Source organism: Rhinopithecus roxellana, chromosome 18 (genome assembly GCF_007565055.1).
Source record: "Rhinopithecus roxellana isolate Shanxi Qingling chromosome 18, ASM756505v1, whole genome shotgun sequence".
Taxonomy (NCBI): Eukaryota; Metazoa; Chordata; class Mammalia; order Primates; family Cercopithecidae; genus Rhinopithecus; species Rhinopithecus roxellana.
In genome coordinates, this window is record NC_044566.1 from 12,507,636 (window position 1) to 12,522,875 (window position 15,240).

Genomic DNA, 15,240 nt, shown 5'->3' on the forward strand with positions numbered 1-15,240 from the left:
TCTGTGAAACTTTAAATTTAAGAGAGATGATTTAGGTTGTCTGGCAGAAGAAATTTCTAAGCAGCAAAGCATTCAAGAGGTAATCTGGTTGATTCTGAAAGCATTCAGTTACATGAGCTCACAAAGAGATGGTTTGAAATTGGAACTTACATTTAAAAGGGAAGCAGAGCATAAAGATTTGGAAAATGTGCAGCCTGACCATGTGGTAGAAATTTTTCTAGGAAGAAATTCAAGCCAGCTGCAGAAATTTGCATAAGTAACAAGGAGCCAAATGTTAATCACCAAGACAATGGGGGAAATGTCTGCAGGGCATTTCAGAGATCTTCAAAGTAGCCCCTCTCATCACAGGCCCAAAAGCCTAGGATGGAAAATGTTTTCAGGGCTCTGGGCCCTGCTGCTCTGTGCAGCCTTGGGACATGGTGTCCTGCATCCCAGCCACTCCAGCTCCAGCTGTGGCTAAGAGGGGCCAAGGTACAGCTAAGGCCATTGCTTCAGAGAATGCAAACCCCAAACCTTAGCAGCTTCCACATGATGTTGGGCCTGTGGGTATTCAGAAGACAAGAGTTGAGCTTTTGGAACCTCCTTCTGGATTTCAGAGGATGTATGGAAAAGTCTGGATGTCCAGGCAGAAGTCTGCTACAGGGGTGGAGCCCTTATGGAGAACCTCTGTTATGGCAGTGCAGAAGGGAAATGTGGGGTTGGAGCTCCCATACAGAGTCCCCACTGAGGTATTTACTACCTTGTGAAGCTGTGAGAAGAGGGCTACCATCCTCCAGACCCCAGAAAGGTAGATCCACTGACAGCTTGCACCTTGCATCTGAAAAAGCCACAGGCATTCAATGCCAGCCCATGAAAGCAGCTAGAGGGGCTGTACCCTGCTGAGCCACAGGGGTGGAGCTGTTCAAGGCCATGGGAACCCACCCCTTGCATCAGCGTGCCCTGGGAGTGAGAAGTGGAGTCAAAGGAGATCATTTTAGAGCTTTAAGATTTAATGACTGCCCAGCTGGGTTTTAGATTTTCATGTGGCCTGTGGGCCCTTTGTTTTGGCCAATTTCTCCCATTTGGATGGGAACACTTACCCAATGCCTGTAACCCTATTGTACCTTTTTTTTCTTTTTGAGATGGAGTCTCCCTCTGTCACCCAGGCTGGAGTGCACTGGTGTGATCTTGGCTCACTGCAACCTCCACCTCCCACATTCAAGCAGTTCTCCTGCCTCAGCCTCCCGAGTAGCTGGGACTACAGGTGCTGGCCACCACACCCAGCTAATTTTTGTATCTTTAGTAGAGATGGGGTTTCACCATGTTGGGTAGGCTGGTCTTGAACTCCTCACCTCAGGTGATCCATCTGCCTCGGCCTCCCAAAGTGCTGGAATTACAGGTGTGAGCCACAGCACCCAGCCTCCTATTGTATCTTGGAAGTAACTAACTTGCTTTTGATTTTACAGACTCATAGGTAGAAGGAACTTGCCTTGTCTCAGATGAGACTCTGGGCTTGGACTTTCAGGTTAATATTGGAATGAGGACTGTTGGGAAGGAATGGTTGGTTTTGAAATGTGAAAGGGACATGAAATTTTGGAGGGACCAGGGGTGAAATAATATGGTTTGTCTCTGTGTTCGCACCAAAATCTCATCTCAAATTGTAATTCTCAGGTGTCAAGGGAGAAATCTGGTGGGAGGTGATTGGATCATGGAGGTGGTTTCCCCCATGCTGTTTTCATGATAGTGAGTGAGTTCTCATGAGAGCTAATGGTTTTAAAGTGTGGCACTTCCTGGTTCTCTCTCTCTCTCTCTCTCTCTCTCTCTCTCTCTCTCTCTCTGCTCACCTGCTGCCATGTAAGATATACCTTGTCTTCCACCATGATTGTGAATTTCCTGAGGCCACCCCCAGCCATGCAGAACTGTGAGTCAATTAAACCTCCTTTCTTTATAAATTACCCAGTCTCTGGTGATATTCTTTATAGCAGTGTAAAAATAGACTAATACAGACTCCTTCCCTGGACACTAGAACCATGATGGCATTAGGGATGGACTTATTAATGCATAATAGCAGAAAGCTCTTTACCTCAACATTATAAAGATAATAAAGGTATAGTTAACAGTGATTGGACACACATTGTAGGAAAAGAAATGTGTGGATTCCGTTACAGTATTAAATTGAGCAATAGTGTTTGCAGCAAACTATGGGCGTTATTCTTTAATTTCCCCTCCCATTAAAGGAGAGGGTGGTCTCTTTTCCAGTAAGGATTGCTCATCTCTTTCTTCTGCATGCCTCATGCCATGCAGGCCCCATGCAGGGGTAAGCTAGATGACATTCTGTATGTCAGGACCATTTTTCATTACTGCAAAATAGTCAACCTGTTTTAAAGAAAAGAATTTGTATCATGTGCATTGCTATAAGGCTTTTTATTCCAATGTATGGTATTAAATAGGAGTTGTGTGCTCAACTGTGAATTTATATGAAAAGGAGATTAGGACACAACAGGCATAGAGGAAAGATCATGTGAAGACACAGGGAGAAAACACTCACTGCAAATCAAGAAGAAAGATCCCAGAAGAAACTAACCCTGCTGATATATACCTTGATCTCCAATACCTGTCTGTGGTACTTGGTGATGGCAGCCCTAGCAAACTAATATAATTATAATTATGATGAAACACAGGGGCCCAAGAGTGGCCCTATGTTTCATTTCAGTGCTGTAAGTTCTGGCCAGTTGTCTGTCATCTTCTTTTGTGTGTGAATGAGTCCCCCATGGGCAAAAGCAGAGGCCACCCTTGGAGGCATACCTAGAGGGGTGGCAGGCAGACAGCCACTATCTGTCATCTACCCAACCACCTCTTATATCGTTTTCCCTCCACATCCCTCCTCTTTCACCATCCCTCCCCTCCTACTCACCTTCTTCAGGTAGCAGGAGTGGGAGGCAGGAAAAAGCAATAGACTTACTAATATTAAAGATCCAAGCTGCAAACCTTTAACTCTGATTAGGTTTTTGGTTTCAGACTCCTTCTCATGGCAAAATTTTCTCAAAATTATCTGCTACAAAAACAGGAATCCAGAGAAACATTTACAAACTCTAAAAGTAGACAGATACCACTGCCTTCCCCATCCTCCACCCAACCAAGCTGTGACAGTAGGTAAAATCTGTACCCCAAACACCAATTTCCTTGGTGGTATTTGGATCCATTTCCAATTGAGAAAAGTCATCTATCCTTTTTCCTTTGCTTCACCATACATTATTTGCATGAATGTTCTGTTTCCAGCATAATGGCTTTTACAAATTAAAGATATAAATTAGCTATTATTAGAGAAACAGCACAATAGTAAAACTCCCCTAAATTGGCATAACAAAATGTTAATAATAGACTCTAGAGGGGACAGTCTCTAAAGAATAAACAAACCATTGAGTAGAGAGCAGAAATCCCACCCAACCAGTAAGTGCTCTCTGCTGATCTTCAAATAATGGGTTCCTGGGTCTTAACAATAACAACAAAAACAGCTCACCACTAACCGAGTGTTTACTGAATCTCATATGCTTTACATGTATTACTTTATTTTTTCTTCCAAATGTCATTTTTGAAGAAAATAACTTTAATATTTCCACTTAACAGATGATGAAATTTTAAAATGTTAAATAAACTGCCCAACTAGTAAATGGTAGAGGAGGGATTCAAACCCAGTCTTAATATATATACTATTATTTTGATTCCCAGAGCACTCAAGATAGTGTTGGGTACTTTAAAAAGAATGAAGAAATGTTGAACCGTACGGGGGGTGATTCAGCCATACTGTAGGGACAGAAAACAGGAAAAGTGACCCAAATACCCTATCTTTAAAATGTTTCTATGTTTTAACCATTTATTTTCCACATTATTTTTGGTACAATGTTTGCTGAGCATCTATGTTCCAGGTACTGTGTCAGGTGGAAAACAGGAATAAATAATATACAAACACTTTTATTAAGTAAATCAGAGTTCAATAAAAGACTTCAAAGGAAACCAGATCATTTTGAAATGATTGAACTGTGTGACAGGTGGAGTGGCATTAGCAGATCACAGAGGAGTCAGGACTGGCTGCTGGAGGGAGGGGACATCTGAGCAGGTGAGAGGCAGGGTGTGGGAGGAAGACAGGTAAGACCTTAACAGGCAAGGGGACAGTGTGAGCACTGGCAGGAAAAAGAGTTGCTGGACATTTCCAGCAGTTCATTGTTGCTGAAGCAAAAGGTGTGATGTCAGGTGAGTCCCTGATCCTGGAGCACAAGTGGGATGCAAAGCCTGAAGACCCTTTTAAGGCACCAGAGGAGGGAGAGAGATTGAATAAATAGAAGAAGTGGGTGGGTGAGGGAGAGAAGAGCCACTGAGATCATCACAACTCAAACAAAACTAAAACAAGTGTAGTTCATGTCCTTGAGTTCTCTTCCTTTCTCCCATTTTCTATTAAAATGTGCAAACTAGCACCTTAACACTTTTTGTAATTTCATGACAAATGCTATCATATTTCATAGCCAGCAGATGGCACTAAGTATACATAAAAGGAACATTTTGCACACCATCACTTTTTTTTTTTTTTTTTCTTGAAATAGAGTCTCACTCTGTTGCCCACACTGGAGTGCAGTGGCGCAATCATCTCTTTCTGCATCCTGGGCTCAAGGGATCCTCCTGCCTCAGCTTCCCGAGTAGTTGGGACCACAGGCGCCTACCTCCTACTTATTTTAAGAGTTCAATCCAGGCTCTACTGTTCTCAAGGGACTTTTCTCCATACTAGAACTCTAAAATTTGACAGTGGTCTGGATCTCTGAGATAGGGCAGGCATCTTATAGGTACAGGGTCCTCTCTTCTGCCAGGGGCTACTGTGCCGTATTCTCGGAGGGATTTCGTCAGGGCATCCCAGTAAGGTTGTAAAATGAATAATGGTCTTGGTGGCACCATCTCTGTGTAGTGAGGAAAACTTATGTAAAACTGGAATGCGTGAAGGAGTGAAACTAGGAAGGTATCATAGCTGTTAGAGGAGGGGGAGCAGGATTGGGCAGGTAAAGCCTTCAGCTGTGAGGCCCGTTGATATCTATGAAAGAGGAAGAAAGCAGGAGAGCCTCTAGCTGCAAAGGACGGCTGACCAGGGCTTGACTTGCTCAGTGAGGAGCTTAGAGCAAAGATTGCCTGATGAAGCAGTTCAGCATCGGGTCAAAACAGCCAGGCTCTACAGTACCCTTCTCATCTGGTTTGGCTCTGTCCCCACCCAAAATCTCATCTTGAATTGTAATCCCCATAATCCCCACATGTCAAGGGAGAGACCAGGTGGATGTAATTGAATCATGGGGGTGTTTTCTCCCATGCTGTTCTCGTGACAGTGAGTTCTCACGAGAGCTGATTATTTGGTAAGTGTTTGGTAGTTTCTCCTGCATTCATTTCTCTTTCCTGCCACCTTATGAAGAAGGTGGCTTGCTTCCCCGTCACCTTCTGCCATGATTGTAAGTTTCCAGAGGCCTCCCCAGCCATACTGAAATGTGAGTCAATTAAACCTCTTTCCTTTATAAATTACCCAGTCTTGGGTATTTCCTTCCTTATAGCAATGTGAGAACAGACTAGTATATCTTCCTTGCTCAGTCATTGACTGGGGGTTGCCTAGGAAGAATGTGAAGCAGCGTGAATGCCATGCAGATGCTCACGGTGCTGCAGTTGATGGCTGTCAGTTAACTCTGCTCCCTGCAGCTGGACAGCAGGTTCTCAGAGGAATACTCTAGAGGTGGTGTACTTTTGTGGCTGCCACACCATCCTTGTTAAATAAGTAACTCTTTTGTGTATGATCCCCATTGTATTTCTTAGGTCTGTATGAAGCTGTATAAACAGGCTTGCTCGTTTCAATAGCTGAGGTGCTTTTAAAATAACATTCGTAGGTTCTTGGATATGATTCAATCCAGTATATTCCATGAACTGGCTTTGCAGCTTCATCTGAATAATCTCAATATTTGTATATGAATTATACGTATCTCTTGGATGAAAATTTTAAAAGTAAAGGCCATTATTTATATGTGCTCAAAGGATATGAAAGAATTTTCATCTCAGAAAAGCATAAGAAGGAAGTCAATATCTATTTTAATCTCAGGCAAGCATACTAAGGAAGTCAGTAGCTGCAAAAGCACCTCAAAAATTATTCAAAGTCAAATATAAATAATCTTATTTGCTTTTTGGATTATGAATACATCATAGCTTTTTTGTTAGCATCCAATTCAAAGTTGGCCAATTGTCTGGTGGTATTAAAATGGATCACATGTGTAGCCCTTAATAATGCACATTGACATGGAACACCTTGCTTAATCCTCATAATTCTATGAGGTAGGTATTATCACCTATGTACAGATGAAGAAACACATCCTGAGAGATGTGAATTTTAATGCAATTTCTATGAATGACACCTTTTTTTCAGAATCCTATGAAACACAATCCAGTAATTTTTAAGAAGCTATACCACTCCTTCTTTACACCGTATACAAAAATCAACTCAAGATGGATGAAAGATTTGAATGTAAAACTTAAAACTATAAAAACCCTAGAAGAACACAGAAAAGGCCATGGACATAAGCCTTGGCAAAGACTTCATGATGAAGGTGCCAAAAGCAATTGCAGCAAAAACAAAAATTGACAAATGGGATCTAATAAAACTGAAGAGCTCCTGCACAGTAAAAGAAACTATCAACAGAGTAAACATACAACCTACAGAATGGGGGAAGAACACCTGCAAACTGTGCATCTGACAAAGATCAAATATCCAGCACCTGTAAGGAACTTAAATCAACAAGCAAAACAGTCTATTTGACATTGGTTCCTGCTGATGCTTGTGACTGTAGATCACACTCACTCCTTCACAATATTACGTTGTATGGAAGTATTCATTTTGTCCATTCTGTTGGTGGGGCTTTGAGTTGTTTCCAGCATTTTTTTCCTCAGGTGCAAATAATGCTTCCATGAAGATTCTTGTAATTGATTTCCTTGGTATATTTGTACCAACATTTCTTTAGGGTGAAACTATAAATTGCAGAGACTACATACTTTAAAACTTATTAGGTAACAATGACTTATTTTCTAAGGTGGCTGTACCAATTTACACTGCTACTATAATTTCATGAGAGTTCTTCTGGCACCCTGTCCTCACCAATTCTTATCCAACATATGAATGTTACCATGTGGTTTTCATCTGTATTTCCCTATTTTCTTCTAAGACTTTAAAAGTTTTGCTTTCATTTAAGTCCTTGACCCATTTAAATTTGACTTTTGTGCATGAAATTATATACCTGCCCTTTTGAAAATTTCCTTATATTTCTCATATTAAGAATTTTCAAAGATTTTTCTTTCCCCTTGTCTCAATCCCCATCCTTTATGAAGAGACTCAATGAATTAAAGAATATGAACCCATACAGAACTTCAGAGATGTAAACTTTCTAAAGAATATGGTGAGTTTTTTGGACACAGAACAAATACAAATGAAAATAATAACAAATACTATGTTGGGCCTCACAAATTAGCAGAATATATTCTTAATAAGGCTAATTAATCTCAGAGTGTTGTAAAACGAGCATTGTTATACACACTAACTTTTGGTGGTGCATACAATCCAAAAGGTGCATGCATACCTACCTTTGCAAAAGTAATTTGAGTCTAACTGCATGGAAGGCTTTAAGGGTGTCCACAATTTTTTAAGGAAATTTAACTTTATGAAATCTATGGAAATAACTTTAAAATCATAAAGTATGCACTAAGATGTTCATCGCAGTGTCTGTCTATATATCTTAATCACTTTCGACCTATTGCCATTTTTGCTACTATGTGTGTGTATATATGTAATTGTCCCCTTCTGTAAAATATCCTGTGTTTTTCAAAACTAATTTTTCTATGAGTTTGTCCTTCATATATAACAAACATGTAATGTAGAAAAATATAAACATAATTTTGTTATTAAAGTACTCAGATTTTTTGGTATCTGTCAGCAGCAAAGTGGTAGGATACAGATATTATTTGTCAAGCTGTGCATTAGCTTCTGACAACTGGATGATGGAAGGAATTGTTGCAGCTTGTGTTCGCCTCGCTTCTGGCCATAGTTTCAGATTAGTGTGCAAAAATAGGATCCTAGAAACTATGGAAAAAGCTTCATTGCATTAAGTGAAAATCTTCTCATGTTTCAAAAGAATAAAAAATAAAATATATACAGGCAAGAATTCAGTAGAACAATTTGTATAACAAGCTGCAGCCCAGTACTCCTATTTGTTGACATCAAATAAAGGTGAGACTATTTGGAATTCTGAAATGAGCTAACCTCACTCTGTAACTTGATATTACTGAAATGGTTATTAGTGAGCTGTAGGGGGCGGTACAGAAGAAACTAGTGTTTGTTGAGTGCCTTTATGTGCCAGGTACTTCAAAACATTGTTTCACTAATCCTCATAATGATCCTGCCAAGTAGGTACTGTGAGTTCTGCTTTACAGGTGAAGAAAGCTCATGGAGTTAAGCAACATGACGAACTTTGGCACGGTGCCTGAAATACAGTAAGTGTTCAATGAATATCTTTTGAATAGATGGTAGGCAATATACCTAACTAATGGAAGAACCAGTATTCATACTTAGATCCATCTCATTGCATAGCTCACACTATTTCCATCAGTGTATTGCCTTTGTGTAAGACTATACAGAATCATTTTTAAATGCCTGAGAAACAGCACTGCCAATGTAAACATAGCTAGTAAGCCCTGCAACCTGTGATTTCTCCTTCTACATCAGAACAATTTCAATTTCAAAATGTGTGCATTGTGAAGGATGAGAAAAGACAGAAAACAGGATCTTCAAGGGCTTTACTGTTACTTAACACCGAGAGTGCATGAAAAGAACATATATATATATGAAAACATCATATGTGTATGGAACATTTTATTAATATATCTCATCCATTTTTTTGTTGAGTTCTACTGACGTTTTAAAATTTATTTTACTTTAAGTCCTGGGATACATGTGCAGAACGTGCAGGTTTGTGACATAGGTACATGTGCCATGGTGGTTTGCTGCACTTATCGACCTGTCAGTTAGGGTTTAAGTCCCGCATACATTAGGTATTTGTCCTAATGCTCTCCCTCCCCTTGCCCCCAACCCCCACCCCCAACCAACAGGCCTTGGTGTGTGATGTTCTCCCGTCTGTGTCCACGTGTTCTCATTGTTCAACTCCCACTTATGAGAACATGTGGTGTTTGGTTTTCTGTTTTTGTGTTAGTTTGCTGAGAACTATGGCTTCCAGCTTCATCTATGTCCCTGCAACGGACATGAACTCATCCTTTTTTGTGGCTGCATAGTATTCCATGGTGTGTATGTGACATATTTTCTTTATGCAGTCTATCATTGATGGGTATTTAGGTTAGTTCCAAGTCTTTGCTACTGTAACATCATCTGAAATGTGTTACTTTAATTTTATGAATGTTAGGTATTATGTCTCTTTTCCTTTTTTGCCCCACACATCACTGAAATGGATTATTTGAAAATGCTAAAATAAGTACAATGTGTGGCATGCTTTCTTAGATGCTTTGTCTCCTGTACCAAAATAATTTACAAATACAAAAGTTGAAAATAATTTTATTAGTTTTAATGCATAAATCCAAACATATATTTGTACTGAATGTTTTATTAGCTAATACAGTAGCATTTTAAAAATTCTACCAACTTATTAAAAATATTTCCTGTAAAAACATCATCCAAAATGTACTTTGTTAATTTTTATGAATGTTAGGTGTTATGTCTCTTCTCTTTGACACTTTCTTTTTATCCCGTGCTTACATCAAAAACAAATTATTTGACAATGCTAAAATAAATAAAATGTGGCATGTTTTCTTAGCTGCTTTGTATCCTGTTATAAAATATTTTACAACTGTGAAAGTTGAAAAGTAGCTTTCTTGGTTTTGCTGCATGTAACTGCCTGTCTACTGTAAGAGAACTGACCTATACAATTAAGGCATTTTGTTATTTCAAGTACAGAGGGGCAAGAATATAAGGGAATTATAAAAACCCCAAGATGACTCATTTAAAGTAGATGCACATTAAAATACTATAAATCTGGCATATTTCATATTTATAAAGCAGACAAAAAGAATGTTTATCTTTGCATTTGGCAAGAGTATCTTCAAGATAACTATTTACCACTTTTCAAAGCACGATTGTTGGGAAGGTTTTATTAGGGGAGAGGACTTAGAGAACATGACTTTACTCATCCAAAACCAAAAATAAATGAGGGCTTAAAAATATATTATTTAAGAAGATAGTGGCCAGAAATAATTAAAGACCATGACAAACAAGCTTTGGGGCCATCAAGATGAAAGACCTTTGCTTTATTCAAGATCTAGGATCTGAAAATCTCACTTGATAAATTTAACTGGATTTTCTTTTCTGATTATGTTTAACTCCAAAATTTGGTTGGATACTATAGCAATTTCTATTTTACCTGGATGTTAAAAGAAAAACCACTGGAATCTAAAGAGAGATGAATAACCTCTTGAGCTCAGATGGAGAGCTAGCCAGTGGCAAATATGTATCTAGTGGGGTAAATACATCTCAAGAGAGTCAAACCATTACAAAACAAGATGTTTTTAAAAACACTTCAACTTGAAATTATAAAAAAAAAAAAAAAGCATTAAAAGGTATTAGAGATCTTTCTTAAGTGCTGCTAAAATAAAAACACCTTAAAAGACACACTGTTACAATTTTCTCACAGAGGTTAAAGAGGTTGTGACCAGTATCAGCATCTTAAGGATGTCATTTCAGAGCTTCATTCTTCTGCCCTAAGTGGTTCAGAGTTTGAGCAGGTACACTATGGTACTAGAGAAAATCTGAAGCAATTCACCTAGTTGGAAAAAGGACTTACATACCCTTGATTTATTAAAATTTTATCTTATTTTTAAGTGTCTGTTATTAAAGCTTGTGATTTTTATTAATGTAAACAAGCCAAAGGGTGATTGTTTTTGACACACGGCATTGTACCATAGTTCTTAGTTGACCTTTAATACTCTGTACACACTATTCTGAAATACTGTGGTGAAGTAAGGACTCGCATCTTCGAGCAGGACGCTACATAAGGGAGGGTTCGCTGCATTGCAAGGGTCTTCCACATCCCAGATTTCAAGCATACTGCAACCAGGCCTGAAAAAAGATAGCCATATATATCCATATTAGAAATGTATTCCTGTCTAGAGAAAATAGATACATAACACAACATCTAGATTTTCAGAGACAAATTTATTAAATATTTTAAAGCGTCATTTCAAAAAACATAATTTCAGTGTTTAGAAATTTAAAAAATAGAATGAAATTAAGTATGTTGCATTTTCACATCTCATTTAACCAAATGAAAGATATATCCTAATAAAGCTTCAATATACATTCATAAATATACATTTAAAAGCTCACTTTCAAGATGAAACAAACACAAATATACTTTCCCAGTACCATCACCATCTAAACATAAGGCCCATTTGTAGTAAAATAAGACAAATTAAAACCTAATGGAATTCCTGATGAATTTCATATTTTTTTTAGCATAAACTGCCTTGGATTAGCATGAAATCATCCAAGGCAGGAACAGGAGACTCTCATGGCAATTTGTTTTTCTTCAGTGTTTTCCCATTTTGGGTGGCTCTATGACTAGGCTAAATGAGACACTATTCCTCCCGAGAGAGTAACCCTGCATGGCAGTCATTAAAGGGAAGGAGTCAGGGAAAATTGATTTCTAATTTTTTAACATCTATACTGAAGCATAAGTTAAAATAAAATTCACCTATTTTATGTATAAAGTTTGGCAGGCATGGGCAAATGTGTATAGATGTGTAAGCACTCCCACAATCATAATACAGAAAATTTCCATCACCCCCACAAGTTCCCTGTGCCCTTTTGCGATCTACCTCCTTCCCCAAACATGGCCTCAGGCAACTACTGTGCTTTCTGCACTAGAGTTTTGCTTTTTCTAGGATTTCATATTATGTAGTCTCTTCACTTTTGGCTTCTTTACCATAGCATGTTTTTAATATTTATATCTGAGCTGTAGTTCCTACAACTCCTGTTGTGGTTCAGTAGTTCCTTCCTTTTCGTTGCTAAATAATATTTCATTGTATACAGACAACACAATTTGTTTATCCATTTGCAAGTTAATGAACATTTGAGATGTTTTGAGTTTTTGGTGACCATGAACAATGCCGCTATAAACATTCATGGACAAGGCTTTTTGTGGACGTGTGTTATCATTTCTCTTAGGGAAACACCTAGAAGTGGAATTGCTGGGTTGCGTGGTTATGTATGATTAAGTGTGGATTTATTTTTTTATAAGCAAGTTCAAAACTGTTTTCCAAAGTATACCCATTTTCCATTTCTACCAACAATGCATGCGAGTTTAAGTTGTATCAGTTTTTGTAATTTTAATCATTATGGTATGGTTATGGATGATTCAAAATATCTTCTTTGGTGGAATGTCTATTCAAGTATTTTGCCAAATTTTGTGTTGTTTCTTATTGAGGCTGTGAGAGTTCTTTGTATATTCTGCGTAAAAGTCTGCCAGATTTTTTAGCAGATATAGTAAGGTGTAATTGCTCAATAATTACCCAATAAGCTGCACATATTTAGTATCCACTTTGATACATATTAACATATGTATACACCTGTAAAACAGCAGGCACAATAAAAATCATGAATATATCCATCTCTCCCAAAATTTTACTTCCATCCCTTCTGTAAACCTAATTGTTGCATGCTTTCTTTTTTGTCTGGCCTCTTGTCCTCAGTAGAATTATTTTGAGATCCATCCATATTGCTGAATCAATAGTTTGTTCATTTTTATTAGTGAGTAGTATTTTTTTTTTTTTTTTGTATTTTTTAGTAGAGACGGGGTTTCAACGTGTTAGCCAGGATGGTCTCGATCTCCTGACCTCGTGATCCACCCGTCTTGGCCTCCCAAAGTGCTGGGATTACAGGCTTGAGCCACCGCGCCCGGCTAGTGAGTAGTATTTACATTGTTTGGATATTCTAGTAGTGTGTTTATACATTCATCTGTTGATAAATAAGTGGATGGTTTCCGGTTTGGGGCTATTACAGAAAATAAAGTGCTATGAACATTTGTGTACAATTACTTAGATGGATATATGCTTTCTTTTATCTTAATAAATATAGTAGTTGTATGTTTAACTTTTAATAAAATTGCTAAACTGTCTTGCAGAGTGGTTGTACCATATTACTTTTGCACCACTGGTGTATGAATGTCCTAAGTCCTGCAAAGTGTCAGCAACGCTTGGCATCATCAGGTTTTTTCTTTCAATTATAGCTATTTATTAAGTGTTTAGTTATATCTCACTGTAATTTTCATTTGCATTTCACAAATCACTAGTAACATCAAGCAGCTTTGTGTGTGATTATTTGCCATCGGTGCATTTGTCCCTTTTTTTTTTTTTTTTTTTTTTTTTTTAGACAAGGTCTTGCTGTCATGAAGGCTGGAGTGCAACAGCACAATCTCGGCTCACTGCAACCTCCGCCTCATGGGTTCAAGCGATTATCCTGCTTCAGCCTCCCAGGTAGCTGAGATTATATGCGCTCACCATCATGCCTGGCTAACTTTTTGTATTTTTAGTAGAGATGGAGTTTAGCCATGTTGGCCAGGCTGATCTCAAACTCCTGACCTCAGGTGATCCACCTGCCTCGGCCTCCCAAAATTCTGGGATTACAGACATGAGTCACCCACTGCGCTCAGCCTATTTTGTCCATTTTTAATTGGGTGGTTTTCTTATTATGGGTTTTAAGAGTTCTTTATACATCTAGAGAAAGTCCTTTATCAGACATAGGCTTTGAAAATATTTTCTCCCAGACTGGTTTATCCTGTAATTCTTCCTAACACTGTTTGTAAAAAAGCAGAGTTTTACAGTTTTAATGAAGTCCTATTTATCAATGTGTTCTCTTGTGGATCGTGATTATGTTACTGTAGCTGAGAAATCTTAGCCTAATCCAAGGTTACAATAATTTTCTTCCACATTTTCTTCTAGAAATTTTATATTCTTAGATTCTTAGTAGCAAGTTACCTTCTACTCTTAGTTTGCTGAGAGGTTTTAATCAGTTATGGATACTGAATTGTGTCAAATACTTTTTCCTGAATGTGCTGAGAGGATGATGCGGTCTTTCTTTTTCAGTTTGTTACTATGGTGAATTCACCTGATTGGTTTTCAAATAGTGAGACAACTCTGCATTCCTGGGATAAACTCCACTGGTACATTATGATGTATTGTCTTTCTTTAATATATTGCTGGATCCATTTGTTGCAGTTTTACTTAAAAAGTTCACATAGGTGTTCATGATACATTTTGATTGGTTGTTTCCTTTTATTATAATGTTTCTCTCATGTTGGTTTCAGGATAATGCTGACCTCACAGAACCAGCTGGGAAGTAATCCCTCCTTTGAATTTTCTGGAATAGTTTGTAGAATTGAAATTATTTCCAGTGAAGATATCTGTCTTAAAGTTTTCTTTGTGACAATTCTTTTTACTACAAATATAATTTTATTAATAGATATAAGGTCATTCATAATAAGGTAATAGATATAAGATTTTCTATTTCTTAAGTGAACTTTGGTTTTGCATCTTTCAAGGAACTTGTCCATTTTATCTATTTTGTCCCACTTAGTGGAGTAAAGTTGTTCCTAAAATTCCCTCATTATCCTTTTCATTTCTTCAGATCCTGTAGTGATAAAATATTTCTTATTCCTGATATTAGTAATTTCTGTCTTCAATCTTTTAGTTTGGGTAGGAGTTAATCAGTTTTATTAATCTTCTCAAGAATCAGTGTTCGGTTTTATTGACTTTTCCCTGTTTTGGAGGGGGGGGAATTCACACTGATTTTGATTCTAATCTTTATGCTTTCTTTTCTTCTCCTTACTTTAGAGTTTACTTGCTCTTTTTTTCTAGTTCCTTAAGGTGAAGCCGAATGACTGATATGAGGCCTTGCTTCTTTTTCTATTATAGGCATTCAACATAAAAACAAATCTCTCTACTGCTGTATCTGCATCCCACAAATAGCGGGATGGTGTTCTCATTTTCCCTGAGGTCAAAATACCTTGAACCTCACCCTCCTTTTGTTTCTTCTTGACCATGGATTATCTGGAGGTGTATTACCTAGTTTCCAAACATTCGAGAGAATTTCCATATAGAATTCTGTTACTGATTTCTAATTTAATTTCATTGTAGTCAGAG

General features: G+C 37.9%; 1 protein-coding gene across 1 annotated transcript in view; it reads right to left on the bottom strand.

Annotated features, from left to right (window-relative positions):
• Positions 1–10,316: 10,316 nt before the first annotated feature.
• The window catches only part of DPY19L2 (dpy-19 like 2), a 122,248-nt gene continuing 117,324 nt past the window's right edge, over positions 10,317–15,240 (bottom strand). The window contains exon 25 of the mRNA XM_030922428.1: positions 10,317–11,161. Coding sequence (XP_030778288.1) covers positions 11,011–11,161 — 151 coding nt within the window. The 3' untranslated portion in view covers positions 10,317–11,010. The remainder of the gene's footprint in view (positions 11,162–15,240) is intronic.